The sequence below is a fragment of the Caretta caretta genome, chromosome 12 (assembly GCF_965140235.1).
Source record: "Caretta caretta isolate rCarCar2 chromosome 12, rCarCar1.hap1, whole genome shotgun sequence".
Lineage (NCBI taxonomy): Eukaryota > Metazoa > Chordata > Testudines > Cheloniidae > Caretta > Caretta caretta.
The window spans coordinates 13,859,041-13,885,585 of NC_134217.1; the positions used below are offsets into that span (position 1 = coordinate 13,859,041).

The window sequence follows — 26,545 nt, forward strand, 5'->3', positions numbered from 1 at the left end:
TGTTTCTGAAGAGTTATGTTTTCACAGTATGATCAACAATCAAATTGCACTATTTTGCATAATACACATAAACCATATTTTTAACCAATTGCCAGCTAAGATTTATATTTTCTGTTTGCACATTTAAATTGTGTGATCATATTCAGGTTTGCCTGTATTAACATATAAAATACCTATGGAAAAAAAGAAATGCTTTGTTTATTAGATATACAGTGATGCCTCCCATCTTTCACATAAACCAAATGCCAGACATTAAATTTAATCAGGCTGACAAAGTGTCATAAGGGTTAGGTTTTCTTATGCCCTTTTCATGAACAGCCCATCTCCCCTACACTTATGGGGGCCAAATACTGCCCTTTAACAAAACAGATCAACATGCTTGTTTCTCTTTGCTGGGTCACTGGTATCATCCCGCTTGTGACACAAGACACTGCTTTGTACCAATTTCTGTCATGCCACCGACATATTAAAGGCCCTATTCACAAATTGTGTGCTTTGTAAGCTAAAAAGAGAGTGAATCATCATTATTTATTTGGTTCAGAAGGCAGAAAACTACTTGCCTGTCTCATACACAAACACCTTATGCACAAATTCCTCAGTGTATCTTTATTTGGGTCTTTTATAGTATCAGTTACACGATCAGCATTTACCTAATTATAAATAATAATGAACCTAAAGATTTTGTGAAAACAGCCTGATCACTGCACTTCAAGGGTCTGCAGGCCAAAAAAAAGCATAAATCATAAGCATTCCTCTGCAGCTGTGAAAGGCCCTACCTGCAGAGGAAATGGTGAAGTTCCACTGAAAAAAATATACAAACAACCAAGCCACTTCTCCAGGCTGGGAAGGAAAAAAGTGAGAGAAAGGATGGTCCAGTGGTTAAACTGTTAGCCTGAAGACCCAGGTTCAGTTCTCTGCTGTGCCACAGACTTCCCAAGTGACCACTACGGGCAGGTCTACACTTAATTGCGCTGCTGTAGCGCTTCAGTGAAGACACTACAATACCAATGGGAGAACTTTTCCTGTTGGTGTAGTTAAAACGCCGCCACGAGAGGCGGTAGTTATGTTGACAGGAGAAGCTCTCCTAACGACGTGGTGCTATCTACCCTGTGGCTTAGGCTGGTCTAACTGCATCACTCAGGGGTGTGGATTTTTACACCCGAGTGACATAGTTATACCAATGTAAGTTTATTGTGTAGACCTGGCCTTAGTCTTTCTGTGCCTCAGTTCCCCATCTGTAAAATGGGCATCACAGCCATACCTCACAGAGGTGTTGTGAAGATAAATGCATTAAGGATCATAATGTCCTCAGTGTGACAGATATGGTAATTTCCTGCAATATTACCTTATTGTATTAAGTTTGCGTATTATTGTGGGCCGGAATTGTCTGTAACCTCAGTAAGAGGGAGCTGTAATAGATATTGCAACACCATGTAGTATCTTTTGGTTTCATTGTTTTAAATGAGTGGTTTATGTAAGATTGTGTGCTAATCATGGGGGAGGGCTACAACAGCTTCTCCAGGAACTAAAAACTGTGGGTGGTGATAAAGGCAAATCAATAACATTGAATCCCCGAGAGATATGCTATCTCCTGGGAGACTTGCATATATTAGTTCAAACTAGATTCTCCAGAGACTAACAGACAAAAATAGGACTTTTGGATACATAGCCTAAGTTTAAACTGACTCAGAGCCTTTATTTTTGATTCAGCAAATGGACAGAACCTTATGTCGAAGTTGGGGGCAATTCTTAGGAAAGGGTTGTAAGGACTTGATCTACTAGGGTCCCATAAGGCTGATAGGTAATCTGTGTTAAGCTTTTAATCATGCATGTATGTTCTTTTATTGTTTTAATATGATTTCTCTGTAATGCTTTTACCTCAAGAATAAATGTGCTTGCTTATAAAGAGTTATGTGGTAACTTGTAACTGCTGGAAACTACTCTGTTCTTACTGTCTGGAGAGGAAGCATAGAGTAGACATTGGCCTGTTTAGGCAGTCTGGCTTGGTGGGAATATCACAGGGAGGCAGCAAATGGAGCAGCCTAGAAAAACCCCAGTCAGGAGGGAGGGAGATGTGGGTCTCTGCCACAGTTGAGGTGACTACTGAGGAGCTGGAAGCCTAGAATGGGTGCCCTTGATGGCCACAAAGGGAGTACCCAGGTGAAATTGCCCTGTGAACTGTGACACTCAGATATTTCAGTAAAGAAAACTATACAAGTAATAGGTAGACAGACAGACAGACTGTAGTTCAAGTGTTATGGTGATGGGGAGCATATAAAGACAGATTAGGGGAACCTGACAAAGGTGTCGACACTTTGCGAGACAGCAGAATATAGTTTCACAATTCTTTCTCTCGAAGTCAAACAGAGGAGTGGTAGTGCTGTTAATCTGCTGCTACATTCACCTGCTAGCCACACCATCACCCAAGGAGTAGTGGCCTGGATGCCCTAGTGCATCAGAGCTGTAACAGCCATGGGAGAGTGGCTTGAAAGCTGCTACACAGCCTAGGGATGAGGATAATTTTATACGTAGAAGCTCCCTGCACCAACTCCAGCTGCCTAGGCTGGGTGAAGTGGAAAGCTAGGGATATTTGCCCTTAATTAGCAAAACTAAAATAATTTTTTAAGAAATGTATATAGTTGAATCACACTACTGGGGCAGAGATACCATTTGTAGTATCCATTAGCCCATTGTTTTACATCACAATTTTTCTCCACATTTAGGACTCAACCATACATAATGCTAATACCCCATTGACTATTTCACAGGGCTACTTCAATGGGGTTACTCACTATAGTAAGCACCACACCTGGTAATAAGTGTTTGCACAACTGGACCCTTAGTTTATTTTCAGCAGAACCACCTGCAAAACAGAATTACATAAATACTACAAATACACCACATCTTGCAAGATCAAGTCTTAACAGTACAAGTGCCTAATCCACTATCCAGTTTCATAGGATGGGAAAGGCTTAATGCCAATGTGTCCAGTTCTTTTTCCGTGGAAAGTTTATCAACCAACATCTTATTAAAACTTTTTAAGAGAAAGCACAACAGATTAAAAGATGCACAAATATGACCAACTATCTATACCTTTTTTAACAACAATAAACTCTAAGACAGTAGTTTTTAGCTTTTTTTATTTGTGGACCTCTAAAAAAATTTCAAATGGAAGCACAGACCCCTTTGGAAATCTTAGACAGTCTGCAGACCCCCAGGGGTTGAAAAACACTGCTCTAGAAAACAGAGCAGGGAAGCATCAGGTGACGATGGCCTAATAAACTAAACACCAAATTTTGGGGGTGGTGTGGGGAACAAAACCATAAATTCCCTTTTACCACAGATTCAAATCCTAGCATGGTTGATTCAGCCATTTTCCCTTCCAGGGTAGATAAACTGAGTTCGAGGGGCAGGGTGGCAGACGTTTTTTTTTAATTCTGCCTGCTGTGAATGGGCAGTAAACGTCCCACGGCCCATTACATAACACTAGTTATTCCAGTGTATTTATCCATTACAACCCATCCCTGTATCAGAGCACTGTGTGCCAGTTAGGCTCCTACCTAGAACTGGGCAGAACTGGATTTTCATTTTGTGGGAATTGCAATGATTTTGTAGTTTCTTCCATTCCAAAACAGAACAGAAACAAAAAATGATGAAATGTCCAGCAAACCAAAATTCTGGAAAAAAACCAACTCATTTCAAGTCAATTTAAAAACACTTAGTTCTAATTTTGATTTTTATACAAGAAGTAATTTTGAAAACAAAAAAATTAAATGTTCTGAAAAAGGTTAAAACAGACTTTTTCAACCGTATTAAAATCCCCTCACTCCAATTTTTCTTTCAAAATAAATTTTCATAAAAATTGACAGGTTTCAGAGTAACAGTCGTGTTAGTCTGTATTCGCAAAAAGAAAAGGAGTACTTGTGGCACCGTAGAGACTAACCAATTTATTTGAGCATGACCTTTCGTGAGCTACAGCTCACTTCATCGGATGCAACAGCTCACTTCATCCGATGAAGTGAGCTGTAGCTCACGAAAGCTCATGCTCAAATAAATTGGTTAGTCTCTAAGGTGCCACAAGTACTCCTTTTCTTTTTGCATAAAAATTGACACATTTCTGCTAAATGTTTTGCTTTTGGTGAACAGACATTTTCTGATGAAAAAATGTTCCTTTGGAAAATGTCTGATCTGCTCTACTCCAGTCTTCCCACTTTACAGGTAAAATAATTTCACTGATGTTGTACCTGCGCTGCTTGGGAAGAATTTAGGATTATTAAAATGGAAGTTTTTGGTTTTTTTTTTGGTTTAAATCTGTGACGATGCCGGTGAGCACATGGTACAGGGCACATATAGTACATCTCCCCTTCGAAGTTGTCTGTAATCACATGAATCACAGACACCAGGCAGTGAAAGCATTCTTCCCAACATCAGAGTATTCTGCCCAAGGCAATTTTCATTGGCAGCGGTATTGGTATAGTCTGAACTGCTTGCATGGATCTACCATGTGGTAAGACTGGCTAACACCCAATATAAATTGTCTGCCAAGTTAACACCAATGTCCTTTGACTAACTTACATGTATTTATCATTAGTAAGTAGCCCCCCATCAATGTTCTATGAACACCTTTTTTATTGATAAAAAAAATGTGCATTTCAATAGGTCCACACGCTTTGAGATATTGGGTGGGATTTTCAGATGTGCCTAAGGCCCTGATTTTTAAAGGTGTTTAGGCAGTGCTGCACTCAGTGTTATAATGCCCAACTGATTTAAGAGCCTAAATCTCATTTTCAAAAGGGATTTTGGCTCCTAAGTAAGCCAAATTAGACTGAGGCTCCTAAAGCAGGCTTTTTCATACTGAGCAAAGTAACACCTAAATACTTTTAAAAATCTGGGCTTAAGTGATTTAGGTGTCATTGACTTTCAGTGAAGCTTGTGCTCCTAAGTCATTTAAGTGCTTGTGAAAATCCTGTCCATTTCTGCAAATATCTATTTGGAGTTAATATGAATTTTTTCAAAATTATTTTAAAATTTTAACACTATTAAATCTGCTAAATCACAGTTTAGCTTCATCTTTAAAGATAATGTAATAGTCTTACTGGTCAGAGTATATACACAAGATAACATTCTACAGAGCTGTAATAATATTTGCCTCCTGGACAGAAAAAAATACTTATAAAACCCATTGGTTATATGAGCTTACTATTCCTTGTTAGGTATCTTATCTGATTCCCACTTCAACCCTCTGCAAAAAATACACATTCCTAACATCCTTCTGTTAAGGACTATTGAACTTCTGCAAACAATGAGTGCATGATATGCAACATAGCATGGAACAGAGGAGGAGAATTTTTGCTCTTAAGTAATTTCAATTGTTTCCATTGTAGCCGTAAGACTCATTGGAGTCCAATCCTACAGTCCTTTATGGAGGCATAAAGTAATGTGAGTTGCCTCTAGTCAGGCCCTTAAGAAATTTAAACACAGATTTACCCAACTTGTAAAATAATCACAAAAATATCAAAGTGCACAGTTACTTAAGACCTAAGCTATGATGTTTCCAGCTCTATAAGAACAAAAATAGCAACACCTGTTTTACCATACTAGGTATCCTTTCAAGTATTCAATGCATGGAGCACCAGTTGCCTCAGGGTCATGAAATAATACTAAAAACTTTATAATCATTCATTGATTTAGTTTTCAGCATAGTATATCATTTGAATCCAATGGGAACATAAAGAGCTATTTGTGAGGTCAACCACAGTACAGACAGAGGCTGACATGATATCGATGGCAAGGTGGAAAGAAATTGCCAAATACAGCAGATCAATACCTCGTTTCACTGTTACAGCCTTCTGCAGACACAAAATATATATCTTTACAGCTACGAAAATAATAATAATGAAAGTGGGAGATAAATGCTTCCCTCAAGGTAAACTATTTGATTAGCTGAGGGCAAAGGTGACAACAGCAGTTACACTAAAGTAACTTTACACTCTTAAATAAAAGTAGTGGGATGAGCAGCAGATAAAAGGGCAAAATGAAACTGAACAAATTCTAGGGGACAGAGATGTAATTCTTCTAGGAAGGGTGCATTATGTGCAGTATAATGGAAGAGAGGCTGCTTAAGTAAAACACAATAGTCCAAAGTTTCCTTCCACAGTAAGACTATCATAACTTTAAAACAAACCATTTGTAAACTACTGCACTATCATTTATAATACAGAGGATTTCAAGAATCCATTATAAAGTATATGCCATAACAATATTTTAAATGATAACAGTCATAAACATACTTTGTAGTTCAGTATCAAATATAATAGAATACAATATTATACTCCCATTTGATAACAGAAGGCAAGAGGATCACTTAATATTTTGATGCTCTAGGTCATTAAAGGTAAACTGAGTAACTGAGAATATGGATGAATTACTGTAACCATAATTAGAACCCAGTCTTGCTCCCATTGAAATCAATGAAAGTTTTATCACTGTTTCCATAGGAAACAATGTGATTCCATCATGATTTAATTTCAAGGGGGAAGATTCAATTCTGGAGCTGCTAATGTGGAATGCCATTAACATCATGTGCTGTATATGCAGAATCTGAAGACAGATTCCTGTGGGCTGCTTCTGGTATTACACAACAATATACCTCAGTTTTATATGAACAACCATCACAGTGCAAAAATTAATTTTATCAAAATAAAACCAAAACTGTGCTATCCCTGCCCAGAAAGAGGACCATTTTTGAGTGAAAATTGGCCTATTTGCACCCAAAGTTCTATTTTCCTTTAAAAAAAATCCAAGGTGTGGTTTTATTTTTCTTTACTTTTGTGGTAAATCTGCAGACATATTTGCCCTAACTTCAGATTTAAAGGTTTCTGAATTTCATTTCAAATATTCCACATAGTTCTAGCCACTACTGCTTTCACACAGTTCATTAGTGCACAAAGAAAAGAGGCAGACAGGCTGCACCATCCTTCAGAGGTCAATTCCTTTTCAACCATACTCATAAAATAATACCTTGAATATACCCTGAAAAAGAAGGGAGCAGATAAGTGTAGCTCTATTTTGGACAGTGCCTTCCTAGGAGTTCCAAGAGATTTGATTTGATAAATTTCTTAATTTCAGTGCTAGCTTTTAAGGATCTCTACTTTGTGTTCTTGAAGATTATGGAAGAGGGGTATTCACTAATGAAGTTAGAAGTAAACAAATGGCATGGGGCTAGATCATCCCATCTGTGGATATAAAGAACAAAAAACGAAAGGGATATCTGCTCAGGTGTGGGGCGTGAGGGGACACACGAAAGGATATGCCACCATTCTGGCATCATTCCCCCATTTCCCCAGAGGTACGCCCACAGAATCAGATCCAGATCTGAACACGGGAAGAGGCTTGGGTTCTGTCAGAATGCTGTTCCCCCATCCCCACCCAAAGCAATTACTTTAGACACTTTTCCCCATACACATGTGAACACACGCACACACACACTTAAGAGGGATTCTGGGGGTAACAGCGAGGGGGCTTTGGTCACCTCAGAGATTCCACTGGTTTAAGTTCAATGGGACTAATTTGGGTGACTAATAGTTTGCTCATGTAAAAAAAAAAAATTAACTGCACTTTCTGGAGACTAATGGAAAGAAATCCTAAACTTTTCAAAATGTATCAAAATGTGGAAGAAATTGCTGTGGAGCTGCTGGCCTTCAAACACTGAAGTATGTGTGTAATTAAATACATTACCCATGGGCATGGGATACAAGAATTATCCTAGCCTATGAATAGGAATTTTAAACGTCTGTTTAGCCCCATCTTGCAGGCAGACCTGAATAACCAAGCAGAGCCCATATGAAGCTTATGTACAGTTGCAGGATCAAGGCCTAAACCTTTTGCAGAAGGCACACATAATACACTCTTGGTAAGGCTGATTCTTTTTAAAAAAATGTAAGTTGGATCCATTACAGAAAAACCAAAAACAGCAATGAGAGGGATAATTACAAAGTAAACACTTCTATAAGCATTGCTGGAGTGAAGATCAACTTGATGCTTTAAGCATAAAAATGGAAATCTGATTGAAGATTTTCCCCCTCACATCTCAGGGTGAATCATCTTTGTGCAACATTACAAGGCACTTTTCTTAAAAATAATCATCCATCCTCCAGTTCTAGATCCTGATCTTGCAACAAGAACTGTTAGAATTTCTCACGAGCAATATCCCAGTGACTTTATTAATACTCCAAAAAGGGCATGTGTCCATTTTAATGAATCCCGATGCAGGACCACAGACATTCAAACAATTTAAAATAGTTTTGCTGTTTTTAAAAAGCTCCATTTCGGGAGGTGGTGTGCATCTGCAACACCAGTTAGTATTATTAATTATCTGTATTACAGTAGTGTCTAGAGACCACAACCAAGACCAGTGTCCCACCATGCTAGGCACTATACATATAAAATGGCCAGTCCCCGTCCTTTGATCTTACAATCTAAATAAATAAAATAAACAAAGGGAGAGAGAGGCAACGAAGGAACATAAGAATGGCCATACCGGGTCAGACCAAAGGTCCATCTAGCCCAGTATCCTGTTTTCTGACAGTGGCCAATGCCAGGTGCCCCAGAGGGAATGAACAGAACAGGGAATCATCAAGTGATCCCATCCCATTGCCCATTCCCAGCTTCTGAGGAAACAAGAGGCTAGGGACACCATCCCTGCCCATGCTGGCTAATAGCCATTGATGGACCTATCCTCCATGAACTTATCTAGTACTTTTTTGAACCTTGTTCCAGTCTTGGCCTTCACAACATCCTCTGTCAAAGAGTTCCAGAGGTTAACTGTATGAAAAAATATTTCCTTTTGTTTTAAATCTGCTGTCTATTAATTTCATTTGGTGACCCCTAGTTCTTGTGTTAGTAGAAGGAGTAAATAACACTTCCTTATTTACTTTCTCCACACCAGTCATGATTTTATAGACCTCTATGATAAGTCCCAGTCTTATTAATCTCTCCTCACATAGCAGCCTTTCCATACCCCTAACCATTTTTGTTGTCCTTTTCTGAAGGGGCAACCACATCTGCATGCAGTATTCAAGATATGGGCGTATTGTGGATTTATATAGAGGCAATATGATATTTTCTGTCTTATTCTCTATCACTTTCTTAATGATTCTCAATATTCTGTTCGCTTTTTTGACTGCCGCTGCACAATTTGTGGATGTTTTCAGAGAACTATCCACCATAACTCCAAGATCTCATTCTTGAAGAGAGACAGCTAATTTAGACCCCATCATTTTATATGTATAGTTGTGATTGTTTTACAATGTGCATTAAATTGCATTTATCAACACTGAATTTTATCTGCCATTTCGATGCCCAGTCATCCAGTTTTGAGAGATCCTTTCGTAGCTCTTGGCAGTCTGCCTGGGACTTAACTATCTTGAGTAGTTTTGTATCATTTGCAAATTTTGCCACCTCACGGTTTACCCCTTTTTCCAGATCATTTATGAATATGTTGAATAGGACCGGGCCCAGTACAAACCCTTGGGAGACACCACTATTTACCTCTCTCCATTCTGAGAACTGACCATTTATTCCAACCTTTTGTTTCCTATCTTTTAACCAGTTACCCATCCATGAGATGACCTTCCCTCTGTTCCTTTTAAGCTGTCATGGGATAAAAGAGGTGAAGCAACAGCAAGTCAGTGGCAGAGCAGAGAATAGAACCAGGTCTCCGAACTCCCAGTCCAGAACCTGTCACCTCTCACTGAAATCAATGGTAACTGAAGGAACTCAGCAGCCAGATGCTGGGCCGAATGCCAAATTTGTAAAGTTACAGATGACAGTGGAAAAATATTCAGAGCTTTAGGAGATAATATTTTCAAGACAGTAAAATACAAAACATTCTTTGCGTTAATCTCTGACACATTCTCCTTACAGGACACAATCGACAAAACAAACTATAGCTTGCAATAAAAATCCAAGTAACTTAAATTCTTAGCACTTATTGATATCTTATACCTGCAAACTTCTAATCTGGGCAAGATGGGCCTGCTCTTATTTATAACAAAAACGACAGTGTAAAACAGCATGTTTAATAAATCTGGGGACCTAAAGTACCATCATAATTCAGACCAGCAAGACAGACACTCACTCCTTAATTAAGTGGGTGATGTTCCATTTAAAACAAAAAGACAACCCTGGGCTATAGAGAAGATTAAGCACTCGCTCTTGCAAAGGAAGCTCCAACTATTATCAATGTAAAGGCTTTAAATAATGAAAAATAAACCATCTAATAGACTGTATTCAATAGTAAGTAGAAAGTCAGGACACAGACTGATTTGGATTAACACATTTTCAGTTATAACAAGTAATTTTACAGAGGATTAGTATCTTGATGGCCTGATCAATACTAGGCACTGCTGCTATTACAGATGAAGAGAAAATTACCCCTCAGGTAATAAAGTGTGTGTGTCTTGGTTCTCCTTCATTTGCTGAGTCCATTACTGTAATGGTTCCAGCATTAACAGCTGGGGCAATTTAAACAGCAGGGTTGTGATGAATTTAAAAGTAGGGAACATTTGCTACTCATTCCTTCTTTTATTTCATTCTGCATATGCAAGGCCTCTACCTGGTTGTTTCCAATATACAGATCATGTTTTATGTGACAATCAACACTATTTCTCAATTACTGTCTCATTAATAATGTTAGGGGCCAATAATGTGACTAAAACAAAAACTGCTAGTGGCATATTGGCTGCTGATTCTGCTAAAACTTGCACACTGTTTACCTAAGCAAGAAGCATAACAGGTTTATCTGAGTGCATATAAAGTGTTATGTTCACATTATTTCACTTAGATACAGATATTGTAAGAAGACTGACAAAATAAATTTAATCAACAAATTTAACATTTTTATTGTTTTATTAAGAAAAATGCACACAAGAAAAATGGGAAATTAAAGGATTATATAAACAATAAACTATACCAATGCAATGTTAAAGCTGAGATATTTAATCATATAAAAGAGATTACTGTTTTCCAACATCAACCTTAACTCCTCTCCTTTGTTATGTTATTTTGAGAATAGTTGGTTACATCAGTGGTGTGTGAGAATGTGATAAAACACCAAATAGGCATTAAAATGAGGTATGTGCCTGGCAGCAAGTTAAGAATGATATGGGGAACTGAATTCCCGACTTTTGACGGGATGAAATCTCAACCTTAACATTGTGTTACTATAGTTATTTGTAGATTACTTCCTTTTTCTTTTCTTTTTTGTAAATAAAATAAAATTGTTTATGATATTTTAGCAAAGACTAAAGAATTCTCTATTACTTTCCCTTTCAATGCAGCTCACGCGTGAACAATCACACACCAAAATATACACAGACGCCACTAAAATCCCTTCTGAACATTCAGATGTCTGTATGTTGATACATTTTATTATTTATATTGCCATAGCCCCAAATGATCCCAACTGCAGAGCCAATTGTACTGGGCGCTGTACAAATATATATTTAATGATGGTCAGACAGATTCATTGCTAGTTCTTGTTTGTTAGCATTATACAGCCACTTTGCACCAGTGTAAATGACTACACAGGATGCAGGTTAATATTGAATTGGGTCCAGTAGTATCATCCCACAACATCCTACGAGCTAATCTTATTCGAGTCAAGGAAAATAACATTTTGCCATTTTTCAAACAGTCCTAATTTAATTCTTAATCCCACAAACTCTTACTCTTGCAAGATGCTACCTGCCAACTGAAGTTGCCAGTGCTTAGCACCTCTCAGGCTTACATTTACTTTTAAACTTTTTAAAAAAAAAACAAAAAACCCACACACAAAGTAATGCACACATTGCTTATTGAGCAATGCATAATTGCCATGGATTAAATTTTAAAAGAAAACTGACTATTAATCAGACACGGTGTCTGGAAGGTGAAAAATCCCTGCCTTTTTTTTTTTAAAAATGTGTGGGTTTTTTTTTTAATTAAAATCATTTCAAATATTCAAAAAATATTCAATCAAACTTTTATGGGGAAAAAAATAGATTCTGGGCTGAAACCAAGCATGGAAAAGTTGGTTTTAAAAAGCGTATATTTTCTTTGTCCAATTAAATAAAGGACATGGCCAAAACTATGGCCTACTCTGTAATGAAGTAAGGAACCCAAATAAAAAGCAGATCGGACTAATTCCATTTAAATTATATGTGAAGAGAAAGGAAACTCTCATAGGTGTTGGGTGCTCAATTAAAATGTCTGTCCTGTTGGAATCACCAGTCAATAATGTCAAGTCTAACAGCTCTATTTTTATGTTGACCACTATAATACACACAAAGGCAATATTTTGGTGAAGGCAGGACAGGAGAGGTGGGCTTAGGACAAGTAATGGGCTGAAATTAATTGGAGCTGATGGCACTCAGCACCTTGAGGAAGTTCAGCTTCATGAAGTTCTGCTAGTTTGCATCACTTTGCACCCATATGAATATTCAGCAGAAGGGTACTAATGTTCCACTGGTCATACGGAGACCAAAAGCATATAGTACATTGCAATTGAATCATTACATTACAGAAACTGTACTCTAAAGAAATCCCACCACAATCCTTGGAGCTGGAGAGTTCTTCTAAAATAGCACAAAACAAAAACTTTGATGATGTACGTGAAGGCTTCCTTTGAAGAGAGACAGGCAGCCTGCTGCAGGAGATCAGTGCTTGATCATCAGTAGGGCCTAACCTCAGCCTCTACTGATATATGTGTGTGCACACTTCCTCTTGCACTATATCCCTTGCACTATAGTTCCTCTTACCCCTAACTTACACAGGTATAAGTGAGATCAGAGTTAGGCTTTAAAACAAACATTGCACATACTTAATACAAAATATACAGAGGCCTTATATTCTCCTTTCACTTACACTGGTGCACAGCTGTAATTCCATGAAATCAATGCAGTTACAACAGTGTAAAATCACCAATAAAGAAGAATCAGAATATTCATAATATTAATCAAACACTGTATGAGGGTGCTAGAAAGCCATACAAAAAACTATTATTAATAGTGCCTTCAAACTATATAAATTAGTACTCTGGGTTAAAGTTTCAAGGTGGGCTCATGATATCATTAAACATACACACACATTCAAGAAAAAAATTCAACTGCCAGGAAGCTATAAAATACCTAATATTCCTATCAGATACATTAATATAAAATCATTTGGATCATCTGGGCTGGGGGTAGGGGGGGGGGAGATGTTTTACTGGAAAAACAAAAGCACACTTATTTGGCCATTTAGTAAGAAGATACTGGGGAAACAATTTAATGTGCATATAGTCACAAAAATTGCTCTGGGTAAACATTATAAAGTTCCCACTAAGAATGCAGCCCAGAAACCATGAAAGACCTTGGAAATGGCTTCAAAAACAGTCATATGATTTCAAAGATATTTACAAAAAAAAATTTAGCAGGAGGACAGCACCAACTTTTAGCCACTATCAGGATTGTGGTTGGCACTCAGAGGCAGCAGGCTCCCGGCCCTGTGCTCAGGCCGCACCTCTTACAGCTAGAAGCAAGGCAGCTGTGTCCCACTCTTGGGCTACAGTAAACAAGTGGCACGTCATAGGCGATCAAAACGATTTCGTGACCCAGAGGCGGAAGGAAGTAGCCCTGGGAGACGGGCACTGCCCTGCAGACACCGAGACTGGAGAAATCAACCGCAGCCACATGCTTGCTGAACACAAGGTCCCAAGCACAGGGCGGACAGCGCCAGTTAAGGGCCGTGGATAGTGACCCACCAGCGCGCTGCAACGCCATGGGAACAGGGGGAAGGATTTGAACCCAGGACACCTGGGTAGGGCTCCCGTCTAACGCCCCGGGAGCGCTAACTCTCGGGCCCAGCAGGCAGGGGGCAGGCTCTAGGGCTGGTCTTTCGGTTTAATCATCAGCTGCGCGCTGTCCCTCGGGCGAGCGGGAGGCTGCAGGAATTCACAGCCGGGGAAGGGGGCCAGAGGTCCCGGCCCGGAGCAGCGCCCACTACCGTCCCCTCCGGCTGCGGGGGGGATCCTGCTTGGGCAAGGATGCTCCGGCAACCGCTGGGGCGTGATGAGCTCCCCCGCCGGCAGCTGAGAAATCTCCCCTGGACTGCAGAGCCCAGCCTGGGGGCGGGCCGGCGAGCTCGGGCGGGGGGCAGGCCTGACAAGGCTGGGAGGGGCAGGAAGCAAAAGAGAAGGTACCTTGGCTTCTTTTTTCTCGCTCGCCCCTGCTCGCCTCTTCATGCTGCCGTGCTCGAGCACAGCCCCCGACGCTTGCGGCACCCCACACCGCCGCGCTCGGCCTCCCCGTAGTCTTTTCAGCCTCTTCCTGCCGGCCCCAGCGCAGGCCCGGCGCTCCTGGCAGGACTACAACTCCCGGGATGCAGCGCGGTTGACACACGGGAAGGAGGGGGAGGGAGCCTGGAACGCTGGCCGCCGAACTACAACTCCCGTCAGACAGTGGGGCACAGCCTCGCCAGGCCCCCAGTAGGAGGAAGTGACCTTTCTGCGTAGCAACAGAGGCCGTTGCTAACGGAGTCTGAGCGGCTGCGAGGGAGAGAGGAGCACGCAGGGCCGTGAGTACGCAGGGAGCTTTACCGCCCTTGGGCAGGGGGTCCGGTGGGACATGGCGGAGCAGGGGTTGCTCTGGGGCTGGAACACCCACGGGGAAAACTGAGCGGGTGCTCCGCACTCACCTGCAGCCAAGCTCCCCCGCTCACCTCTGACCCCGGCTTGGGAGGAGGGTCAGGGGTGCAGGCTCCGGCCAGAGCTTACCTCAAACAGCTCCCGGAAGCAGTGGCATATCCCCCTTCCAGCTCCTACGCTGAGGCACGGCCAGGCGGGTCTGCACGCTCCACTGTCTGCAGGAGCTGCCCATAGTTCCTGGCCAATGGCCTGGGAGCCATGAAGTCAGCGCTTGGGGAGAAGGGGCAGAGGCAGTGTGGAGATCCGCCTGGCCACGCTTCTGACACCAACAGCCGGGACAGGGAGGCTCACCTTGGATGGTTTCCCTGTCCTTGCTCTTGCTGGCAGAGGTGCGGCCAGGCAGCTCTACAGGCACCACTCTCCACAGCTCACATTGGCTGTGGTTCCCAGCCAATGGGCTGGGAGGGCCATGAAGTCAGCACTCGGGGAAGGGGGGACGGAGGTAGTGTGCCATGGCTTCTGCCACTTGTCCATGAGCGCCCCCCATAGACCTCAAAATTTTTACCGTGGACACTTGTGGTTGTGTATGGACATGTTGCCGACTCCTGTGACGGAGCCGTACTTGGTTTTTTGTCTAGCCGTGGTCCGCCCTGGGCGAGGGATGTTTTTTTAAGGTCATGGGGCTGCCACCAGTCCTGCTCTATGCAGGCTGGTGCCCCTTTTCCTTGGGGCAGGTCCCGGTCCCCAGATCACGTGTGGGCCCATGAGACACCATCCTCTGCCAGGGTGCCTTGCTCCCAGAGATTTGAGCACAGGAGTGTGGTTGGCTACTCCAAGGGCTAGTCTCAGTCCTGCTCCAGGCTAAGGACCAGATGCTTCCCACAGATACATAGATAACACTGGGCTTAATGGGAATTGCACTCCTCTGCCTGAGGGGAGAGTGTAACTTTAAGATACGCACAGGCTCTCACCTTGCATACATACACCAGTATGTTTTCCCCGAAGGTTACCCATTTTTGCTAGCACTGGTGCAGCTACACAGGTGGGAGTCCAAGTGTAGGAAAGGTGCTAGTGTCTCCCAGAGTTTCAAACAGTGGCCCACCCAGACTGGCTTAGTCTAGGCCTCCCAAGGTCACGCTGATGGCTGTTAGGCTAACGAACAAGCCTATATGCTGAGATAGAATTTTGGGTTTGATTTTTTGATACTTTTATATTTTATACTAATATGTATGAAGAACAGTGAACAAAGACACTGTGCGTTGCATTTCCCACAACCAGATGGGTCTTTTAGTACAATGAGAAAAGATAAGGGATCGAGCTAAAGTGTTACAGGTTATGGTAGGAATGTAATATATGAGCATACGCTGGAAGGCTGCCTCTTCTGTCAAGGCAAGGTCAAGCAACCAGTCAGGAGGGGATGGGGGGGAAGGTATAAAACACTAAAAGGCCAAAGACATGCCTGTCCTGACCATAGCACAACCTCACCCCTCCCATGAGATACAAAACAGGTGGGATGAAGACCCTAGACTCACAATCCTCCAAAATGGAACATGACCATAAGTTGTAAGGGGTGGGGCCAAGGGTGTCCATTGCAGGTATATTTGGGCCTGCTAAGAAGGAGGAGGTGGGAAATGGGCATGGGGAGGGGGGAAATGAGGAACGGGGACACACACAAGGCGCTGTCACATCAGATCTGGGAAGAGGGAACGGGGGAAACGCTCTATGGCATCAGAGCTTGGAACGGAACACTGGGAAACAGACTCTACCAGCATGTAGAGCTCTGGTTATGCTTACTTGGAACTAACTCCAGTAAACATTGCATTGCCTACACGTTAGACTTCTGGTCTTCTGCTTTCTGTCTGCATGACAAGAACCAGGGGAGGGAGTGAAGGGAAAACCCTCTAACAGTGGCCAGATAGCCTGTCTACTCTGGTGCTCCTGCCATTGATATCGCCAGTAGAACTGCAAACAGGGAGAGAAGGCTAGAAACCGCTTCTGTGTCAGTTCCCAGATTCCTAACATCGTGACAATGATATTTACCCACTTACCTCATACAGGGTGGCTGCAAAATGTAGTGAATGTTTGCAAAGTATTTTGAAGGTAAACCCCTATATAAGTATGTGCTTGTTGTTTATTTGTATAGCATTAGCAATTAGAGGACCCAAATGCATTTCTTACCAGTTATTGCAGAATGTTCCAATGCACTGAGATGGTGAAAAACAAACAAAACACTCCAACATTGTAACATCTAAAAAAGTATGAAAGAATATTGGACCATGTGTCTATGCTCCCTCCTAAAAAAGAATGTGAGACTGTTTTTAATGCCATCTCCCAATAGGCACCATTTCTTGGGGGAAAAAGATAAATTGCATAAGTTATCTCTGATGTACGGCTAGAAGAAGAATACAGAGTATTTGTAAGGAATTTACAAATTTGTGGCTCAGAGATATGTGTTTGTTTGTTTTCCCCTAAATTATGCTAAAAATGGCCAGTATTTTCAAATGGTAGTACCTAAAGTTAAGCATTTAAATCCTTACTTAGCTAAATAAGTATTCTAATTTTCAGAGGTACTGAGCATGTAAGGCTCCTGTTGACTTCAATAAAAACTGCACCTTTAAGCATTGCTGAAAATTAGGTTACTAATTAGGTACCTAATGGCAGTTTAGGAGTAACCCTATCTGCCCGTATGAACCATATCCAAGTTGATGGGCTCATGCGCATCAAGAGTCCACTTGCAGAATTGGGCCATGAACAGGTATTTAGGTGTTTAGCTTTAAGCAGTCATTTTTGGCAATTTTTATCCTTGTGTGCAAATTGTAAATCTGTATGTAAATTTCTTTGTAATGTTTGTCAAATACAAATTGTGCTAAAACAATTCCGTAAACTCAGTGCTACAGATTACAAAGCTACCATTTTCTGCAGTATAAGTAGCACTCTGGAAACTTCATGATTTTATGCTAAGGCCCCAAAATTATGTTGGTTAATCACAATATTTCTAATTTCCTTCTTCCAATTGTAAAGGTTTGTGCTTCATTTCCAAGAACAGGAACTGAGTAATAATCAAGTAACCATTATCCTTTTCAGGTAACCTATTCTGGAGACAAAAAACAGTCGGAGTTGATGGGGTTCAGGATACAATGGAGGAGGGTGTGTGTATCTTCCTATTGATCAGTCCTAGGGAAGGGAAGGTCTACGCTTAAAACAAACCACAGGTGTGTTTCTTTTCAGGCCCTGTAGACAAGCAAATCTTAGCAGTCTTTTGGTTAACCATTTTAGCTACTTAGGAGATGGGTGAAATAACAAAAGAAAATAAATTAAAGAAAAGAAAAAGAAAAATGTAATTGCTTACACAAAAAATCAACAGCCTTGTCTTTATCAGTCATTCAAACAGACCACTCTTACAAAGGAATTCTCTGTCTGTTTGGAAAACAAACAAATAACTAGACACTGAATGAACTTGAAACACCAGCAATTAGTTATCTAAATGCCAAACCATTCTCTTAAAACATAAAGAGCTTGATGGCACATTACACATGGAATTTGTTTTTCTCCCTTGTTGTTCAGGGAAAACAAAGTCTTCATTCATCCTGTTCTGAGATGTTACAACACCACAGTGGTGCAGCTGTGCCTCTGTAGCACTTCATTGAAGACGCTACTATGTTGATGGGAGATGTAGTTAAGCCACCTCCATGAGAGGTAGTAGCTATGCCAACTGGAGAAGCTCTCTCTAGAACTACATCTCTAAACTATGAGTACAATTGCTTTTTTGTAACAAGATTGTGATAAGATTGTGATCTGATGAAGTGAGCTGTAGCTCACGAAAGCTCATGCTCAAATAAATTGGTTAGTCTCTAGGGTGCCACAAATACTCCTTTTCTTTTTGCGAAGACAGACTAACACGGCTGTTACTCTGAAACCTGAAGATTGTGATACACTCGCATCAGATTTGATCAGTTAAGTTGATGCCTTTCAGTTATGTAATTTGGAGACTTCTGGGAAAAACCCATGCATTTTTGAAGTGATGTCAGGACAATCTGATTACAGAGGCAAAACTCCCATTGACTTAAATGAGAGTTTTGTTTGAGCAAGCAGTTTATGATTAGGCCTTGAGTTAGTATTCAACAAATAATCCTGACATGTTTCTATGGGGAATTGCTCTTTTGGTGTCATGTTTCAGAAGAAAGATGACGGATACTAATGGTCATTAAAGACATCAGTGCACTTCTTGCAAGAGTGGTATGTTAAAACAAACATGCACCAGTATTTCAGGGCAGAAGATAACAGCATTGATGTTTGCTTTGGAGAAAGTTACTTGCTTTTCAGAAGAAAAGCACAGCTTTGGGGTAAAATGGACAAATCGTTCTCAGAATGCTTCCAGATCATGTAGTTACTCTTTTCAAAGTGATGTCAATCTTCAAGCAGTGATACTTGCTGCTAATTCTAGCTCAGTCTCTAAACTTCCCAAAAAGAAAAGGAGTACTTGTGGCCCCTTAGAGACTAACCAATTTATTTGAGCATAAGCTTTCGTGAGCTACAGCTCACTTCATCGGATGCATACTGTGGAAACTGTAGAAGATCTTTTTATACACACAAAGCATGAAAAAATACCTCCCCCCACCCCACTCTCCTGCTGGTAATAGCTTATCTAAAGTGATCACTCTCCTTACAATGTGTATGATAATCAAGTTGGGCCATTTCCAGCACAAATCCAGGTTTTCTCACCCCCCAACCCACTCTCCTGCTGGTAATAGTTTATCTAAAGTGACCACTCTCCTTACAATGTGCATGATAATCAAGGTGGGCTGAGGTTGATGGTGGGATGGAAATTGTTGAAATCATGGTGGAATTCCTCAAGAGCTTCTTTTCCATGGGTCCAGATGATGAAGATGTCATCAATATAGCGCAAGTAGAGTAGGGGCGTTAGGGGATGAGAGCTGAGGAAGCGTTGTTCTAAGTCAGCCATAAAAATGTTGGCATACTGTGGGGCCATGCGGTACCCATAGCAGTGCCGCTGATCTGAAGGTATACATTGTCCCCAAATGTAAAATAGTTATGGGTAAGGACAAAGATGGACTACAAGCCGTCAAGAACACTATCCCCGATAATGTCACAGCTAACCTGGTGGATGAACTTTGTGACTTTGTCCTTACCCTTACTCTACTTGCGCTATATTGATGACATCTTCATCATCTGGACCCATGGAAAAGAAGCCCTTGAGGAATTCCACCATGATTTCAACAATTTCCATCCCACCATCAACCTCAGCCTGGTCCAGTCCACACAAGAGATCCACTTCCTGGACACTACAGTGCTAATAAACGATGGTCACATAAACACCACCCTATACCGGAAACCTACTGACCGCTATTCCTACCTACATGCCTCCAGCTTTCATCCTGACCACACCACACGATCCATTGTCTACAGCCAAGCTCTGCGATACAACCGCATTTGCTCCAACCCCTCAGACAGAGACAAACACCTACAAGATCTCTATCAAGCATTCTTACAACTACAATACCCACCTGCGGAAGTGAAGAAACAGATTGATAGAGCCAGAAGACTTCCCAGAAGTCACCTACTACAGGACAGGCCTAACAAAGAAAATAACAGAACGCCACTAGCCGTCACCTTCAGCCCCCAACTAAAACCCCTCCAACGCATTATTAAGGATCTACAACCTATCCTGAAGGACAACCCAACACGCTCACAAATCTTGGGAGACAGGCCAGTCCTTGCCTACAGACAGCCCCCCAACCTGAAGCAAATACTCACCAGCAACCACATACCACACAACAGAACCACTAACCCAGGAACCTATCCTTGCAACAAAGCCCATTGCCAACTGTACCCACATATCTATTTAAGGGACACCATCATAGGGCCTAATAACATCAGCCACACTATCAGAGGCTCGTTCACCTACACATCCACCAATGTGATATATGCCATCATGTGCCAGCAATGCCCCTCTGCCATGTACATTGGTCAAACTGGACAGTCTCTACGTAAAAGAATAAATGGACACAAATCAGATATCAAGAATTATAACATTCATAAACCAGTCGGAGAACACTTCAATCTCTCTGGTCACGCGATTAAAGACATGAAAGTTGCAATATTACAACAAAAAAACTTCAAATCCAGACTCCAGCGAGAAACTGTTAAGTTGGAATTCATTTGCAAATTGGATACAATTAACTTAGGCTTGAATAGAGACTGGGAGTGGCTAAGTCATTATGCAAGGTAAACTATTTCCCTTTGTTTTTTCCTACCGCCCCACACCCCCCCCAGACGTTCTTGTTAAACCCTGGATTTGTGCTGGAAATGGCCCACCTTGATTATCATGCACATTGTAAGGAGAGTGGTCACTTTAGATAAGCTATTACCAGCAGGAGAGTGGGGTGGGGGGAGGTATTTTTTCATGCTTTGTGTGTATAAAAAGATCTTCTACAGTTTCCACAGTATGCATCCGATGAAGTGAGCTATAGCTCACGAAAGCTTATGCTGAAATAAATTGGTTAGTCTCTAAGGTGTCACAAGTACTCCTTTTCTTTTTGCGAATACAGACTAACACGGCTGTTACTCTAAACTTCCCAAGGCATTTCTGGACTCACTATTCATTTTCAGAAAACCTACTATGGGGGTATGCAAATGGGAAACACTGACCCCTGCACAAGGCTTCATGTCTTTCTTCTATGTTAATTCAGCTTTGGTCAAATTTGTGGACAGCACCAAAACTGGAGAGGATGTAAACCCACAGAAAAATAGAACCAAACTGCAAAATAACCTGGAGGAGTCAGAGCAGTGTGGCTCTGCCGACAATGTTATTCAAGGAAATAAACACATGGGGACTGTAACCAAACAGCTGCACCCATTACTCTAAAACAAATGTATTACTTTCTCTCTTTAATATGTTCTAGTATTATTCCTTCATGTGTCTAAGCATTCCGTTTGCATCATAGAAGATGCAAGATCAGGTTTAGGAGGTGAGGTGTCCATAAGAGCCTCTGTTTTAAGAAGTGATCCTTAATATGCAAATATTTGAGATCACTTGAGGAAAACTGAATGAGAAGTAATGAGGCCTGGAAAGGCAATATAAGCAGGAACACCCTCCATTTCTCTTAGGCCATTCACAGTGGGGAACACAGCAGAATGCTCCACCTGATGATGTCTTAAGTTTCCTGCTATAAACAGTAGAAATCAGTGAGCTTTGGACCAGGTCGATTAAAGTCTTTCCATTGATTTCATTGTGCTTTATATCAGACCCTGGAAAAAAAAAAGTTTAATCTACAGCCCTTCTTAAAATAGATTATAGGAGCTGTACTGTAGAAAGGAGTATGTATGGTATACTATGATTCAAATTGGCATAATGTTAAAATTGAAAGTTTTTAATGTTCCCTTAGCAGGGGTGAAAGTAACTTAAAGGACTTACCAGTACGCCGGAGTCCTGAGCAGGGGGTGTAGCCTCAACCAGAAGAGGTGGGGACTTTAAGTACCCTGGCCCTTTAAATCACCGCCGGAGTCCTGCCGCTGCTGCTACCCCAGGGCTCCAGCAGTGGGGCTTGGGCAGCGATTTAAAGGGCCCAGGGCTCCGGCTGCTGCAGGGAGCCCTGGACCCTTTAAATCGCCGGCCTGGGGAAGCTGGTCAGGTCCAGCACGGTTTATTGACTCTTGCCAGTATGCCGTGCCGTACCGTGCCAGCTTACTTTCACCTTTACCCCTGAGTTATACATTTGGGGCAGGAGGTCTTACTATAATGAGTCTGTCATTATAGTGAATTTGTCATTACCTTTTTCTTATTAATTTTATATGATGTAATTATGGTTCATTCTAGTCTCACAGTTTAAGTTACAGATGGAAAAGGATTTCATATGAATTTTGTTATCCACAGATAAACCATGTCTGCTCCAGCTGATGAAACTGCAGGAGACCTGCCTGTGAGAGATGTAGGTCTAAATCTAGCTGGAATTGGAGAATTACAAGGTTTGTACCAGCTGTTGTTTATTACTGTGACAGACTTTGATCAGTGACTTTGTTGGCTTCCTTTTAAAAATGTTTCTTAAATTCACACTTATGAAAATTAAGTTCAGATAATATTCAGAGTCTGGGTTAAATTCACAAAGATGTAAGATAATTCAGAGTTCATAGTACTACTTATATTGAGCTCAGGCCTACACGGTGCTGAGGATCTGCAAGTCCATCGAGGCATATCCAGTTTATCAACTGATGTTAGTGCGAGCAGAAGCTGTCCCATTGAACATGGGAGCAGAAGGCACTCAGCATCTCTGAGGAGGTGCTCTGCTCCTCTTAGAATCAGATCCATTTTATGTACTGTCATCTACTGTGTTGAGGCTTATTTCATAAATTAGAGTGAATTTCCTGGACTTTATCAGTTAATGTTTTTATAGTTTGGTGTGAATAAATTTACTTTGCTTTTAAAAAGGGACTCTGTCCAATCTATAAAAATGGACAGCTTACTTCTTAGATTGTGTGTTTACACATAAAGTGCTGTGAATCAGTTAAGCTATTTCCCCTCTATCATCTATTAGCTACCCAGTTTGCCATGTCATTTGTATGGGTATTCTATCCAGAGGATTGGAAAGCATTAAAAAGATTAGAAAATATGAGTTTATGATCATCAATTGGCAGACAGACTTGGCCAGGTGTTGAACATGAAACTACATTAAACTCATTTTTTAAAACTGGCTAGGTTTCAAAATGATGATATTCCTTTGGGAATCGTGAAAGTAATTTGCTGTGATTTTGTTTCTGCTTGTTAGAATCATCAGCTGTACAGAATGTGAAAGCTCGGCAAGCTGTCTCACGGATTAGTCGTGAGGAGCTAGAAGACCGTTTCCTGCGTTTGCATGATGAAAACATCTTACTTAAGCAGCATGCACATAAGCAAGAAGATAAAATTAAAAGGTTTGAATCTTCTTATTTTTTTAAACCAAAATCAAATTTGGAGAATATGTTCTTGTAAACCTTAATCATCAACAAATCAAAATAGTGTAAACTGGAGTAAGAAAGCCTTTCAGAGTGGTCTGTGAAATCCTTAGTACTCCTAAAACGGCCCACAGAAAATCTGGCAGCGCAATGTTGTGTTATGTACATTCCCCTCTCTGATCTTACTCCACTGAGCTGATTTCTACTCAGAGACCGATCATGACACCTGAAATAGGAGGAGTCCTAGTACTACCTTTTCAGGTCCCAGGCGTGAACTGCTCTCCTACTGACATAAGCATGGTAGGCCTGTAGATCCTTCAATTCTGAGGAAATAGAGATGGAGGAAACCAAAAAGGAGGAGCAGGGAGGAGTGGAAAGGAGAAAAGAAAAAGGATCAACATTTTCAAGATAAGGGGAGAGAGTGAGGAGGAGACAGTGCATGCTGCCTTTAAAAAATCTTTTCATAGTTAGGAAGTACTAGGTTTGGTTGGGGGGGGAAGGGTCAAGAGGAATAGAAAGGAGTAAAGATTTGGTGCCACATGTTGTAGTGATGGGGGTTTTATAGATTTCTAGATAAATATTGAGCAATAGGCTATTTACATGTGAAAATGCAAGGGGAGAGAAGAAAATGTAGGAGGAAGAGAGGAAAGATATAGACTGAAGAAAAGTAAATGAATTAAGCCTCGAAAGGGCTTAAATAAAGAGCAAATGGAGAAGTATGAGATGGGTGGGAGTGTATGTGTTTGTGTATATAAAAACTTTATATAACATTGCTAATTTGTGCTATGAGAAAACAATTGTCTCATACCCTCCATTTTGAACATGTACTTTTAAACAGATATATTCAGTAGAAAAATAAAAATGTATTGCAATATTCCCTTGTTTAAAGTGCTTTGCTCCATGTTACTTTAAAACATGGAATTTGGCTCATGAAAACATCTCTTCCATTTCTCAGTTCCATTTAACAAGTATCTTCTCTATTGGAGCTACTCTGGATTCTGTTTGAAGCGAGATGACTCAGATTTTTTTTCTGACATTTCATGCTCTCATATAGTTGTATTAGCATACGATGATGTGGATGATCTCATCTGTTTAGGTATGTATCCTCTAGCAGAGTTTCTCAAACATTTTTATAGTGTGGACCACACCTTAATAGAGAAATTGTTTTTTGGACCACCTGTCCTCTCGCTTGTCATTGCACAGATTACTTCCCCTCTCATTTGTAAACATATATCTTTTGACCACTACAGAAATTGGATACCTGTAAAACTGTTAGAAAAGCATTTGTGGATTTTTAGCTTCTCTTAATTCAGTTTAGCAGCTGGGAGCCAGGAGCAGAGCTAGCACAGTGTGATCAACCATGGGCTGCTGGTGTTCCACAGATCACAATTTAGGAATCTCCGATTTACAGAAACCATCTCTTGCATACTGTCAATTATGTCTAGTTTGTATGTACAAAGTACTTTTATGACATAGAAGATTGTAACCCGTCCACACTCCCTCAGTTTGGGGTGAATCGTGCATTCTTCGCTATGGGATGTAGTGCAGCTGTGTGGTGGAGGAGGTTTTGTGAGTCTGTGCATTGGTGTACCCATCTGCCATGCACATCTTGGAGCCCATCTCCATTGGGGCTTTCATTATGTTGTTGTGTGGGGACAAAAATCCTAAAGACATCCACGAGGTTGAAAAAAGAGGTTGTAGAGGCACAAGCAGGGACTGGAGACTTCATCCCACATTTTGGATAGTCCACATGTAGCAGTTCAGCGCTCTATCCTACCTCACCCTCCCCGAAGTCTTTCCATCTTTACTTATCCTTTTAAAAGTGGCGCATTCTCAACTGTTTTCCTCATATCTATGGAGGAGTAGCTGTTCAATATCTTAAAAATCTTTAATCAGATCTAAATATGCCACCTTTTAAGCTCTTTAAGTGTTTTATTGTTTTTGTAGTATGGGACAGAATGAAAAAGGATCTATCTAGCTCAGTCTGTACAGGTCATTATTTTACATATTTGCATTGTAGCTTTCCCTGAAGCACCCAGTATTGACTGCTGCCAGGTACTTGATCAGATGGATCACATGTCCTTTTGTGTGGAATTTTCTATGTTTCAGACCAATGACGGAAGCACTGTGGACTGCCTAAACTCACCCAGTGTGCCCGTAATTGGCCACCTGGGTCATAATGCAGTGGATGCACTAAATGATATTTTAAATAAAAAATCAAACCCTCGGTGCATTGTCTCTGTTGTGTGTGAGGAAGAAGTCTTAACCAATTCAGCTGCAAATTTCTTCCCAATGCTGGAGTCCTTGTAGCTAGAAGCATGGATTGAATATGCAGTAGAAATATATATATATCAGAAAATTGCTTGCAGGCAGTTCTGTGACATCCCAAAGCTATTCTGAATTATTTTTTGTTGTTTCACTTTTGTTCTTTTAAGTAAAAGCTTCTGTCTGTACCCATTCTTAAGTAAAACAAACTCCTTTAAACAAATGAAGTGTGTCTTTGTTTTCCATCTCCTGTCTGGGCCTCTGCAAAAATAGATTCCCCATAAACTAGATACAGCTCTTAAAGATGTGCGACCAATTTTGTAAAGTCTTGAACTTGTCTCCCTCATCAAAGCCACCTTTTCTTTCTTTCTATGCCAAGTTTTTTGTATTCACTGCTGGGCATGTTTTATGTTCTTGCATATTACATCACTCCCATGTGCCCTCTCTGTCTTTTGTTCTGGCTTACCAATGTTTATCAAAACTAAAAGAAATCAAAGGTACAACTCTTGAGATGCCAAAAGCAAAATTTTTATCCTTTTAAAGACAGATGAAAACCACACTTCCTGCATCTAATTATATCCCACAGCTAATCATTACTTCTCTTAGCACACTGGTACTACATGCTGAATATAAAATTTAGCATGGCAACATGAACTATTAAGATTCTTT

General features: G+C 40.9%; 2 protein-coding genes across 12 annotated transcripts in view; one reads left to right on the plus strand and one right to left on the minus strand.

Moving 5' to 3' along the window:
* The window catches only part of FTO (FTO alpha-ketoglutarate dependent dioxygenase), a 332,351-nt gene extending 317,958 nt beyond the window's left edge, over positions 1-14,393 (minus strand). For all 4 annotated transcript variants that reach the window (XM_075118354.1, XM_048817020.2, XM_048817012.2 and 1 more), the window contains exon 1: positions 14,219-14,393. In XM_075118354.1, the coding sequence (XP_074974455.1) occupies positions 14,219-14,260 (42 nt within the window). In that variant the 5' untranslated portion in view covers positions 14,261-14,393. The remainder of the gene's footprint in view (positions 1-14,218) is intronic.
* A 102-nt stretch (positions 14,394-14,495) lies between these two features.
* The window catches only part of RPGRIP1L (RPGRIP1 like), a 141,483-nt gene continuing 129,433 nt past the window's right edge, over positions 14,496-26,545 (plus strand). For 2 of the 8 annotated variants that reach the window (XM_075118353.1, XM_075118352.1), the window contains exons 1-4: positions 14,496-14,592; positions 17,747-17,874; positions 22,557-22,648; positions 23,446-23,590. In XM_075118353.1, coding sequence (XP_074974454.1) covers positions 22,564-22,648; positions 23,446-23,590 — 230 coding nt within the window. In that variant the 5' untranslated portion in view covers positions 14,496-14,592; positions 17,747-17,874; positions 22,557-22,563. Of the gene's footprint in view, positions 14,597-16,719; positions 16,763-17,746; positions 17,875-22,556; positions 22,649-23,445; positions 23,591-26,545 lie in introns of all 8 variants that reach the window. The other 6 variants (XM_075118351.1, XM_075118350.1, XR_012664555.1 and 3 more) reach the window with 4 other exon arrangements.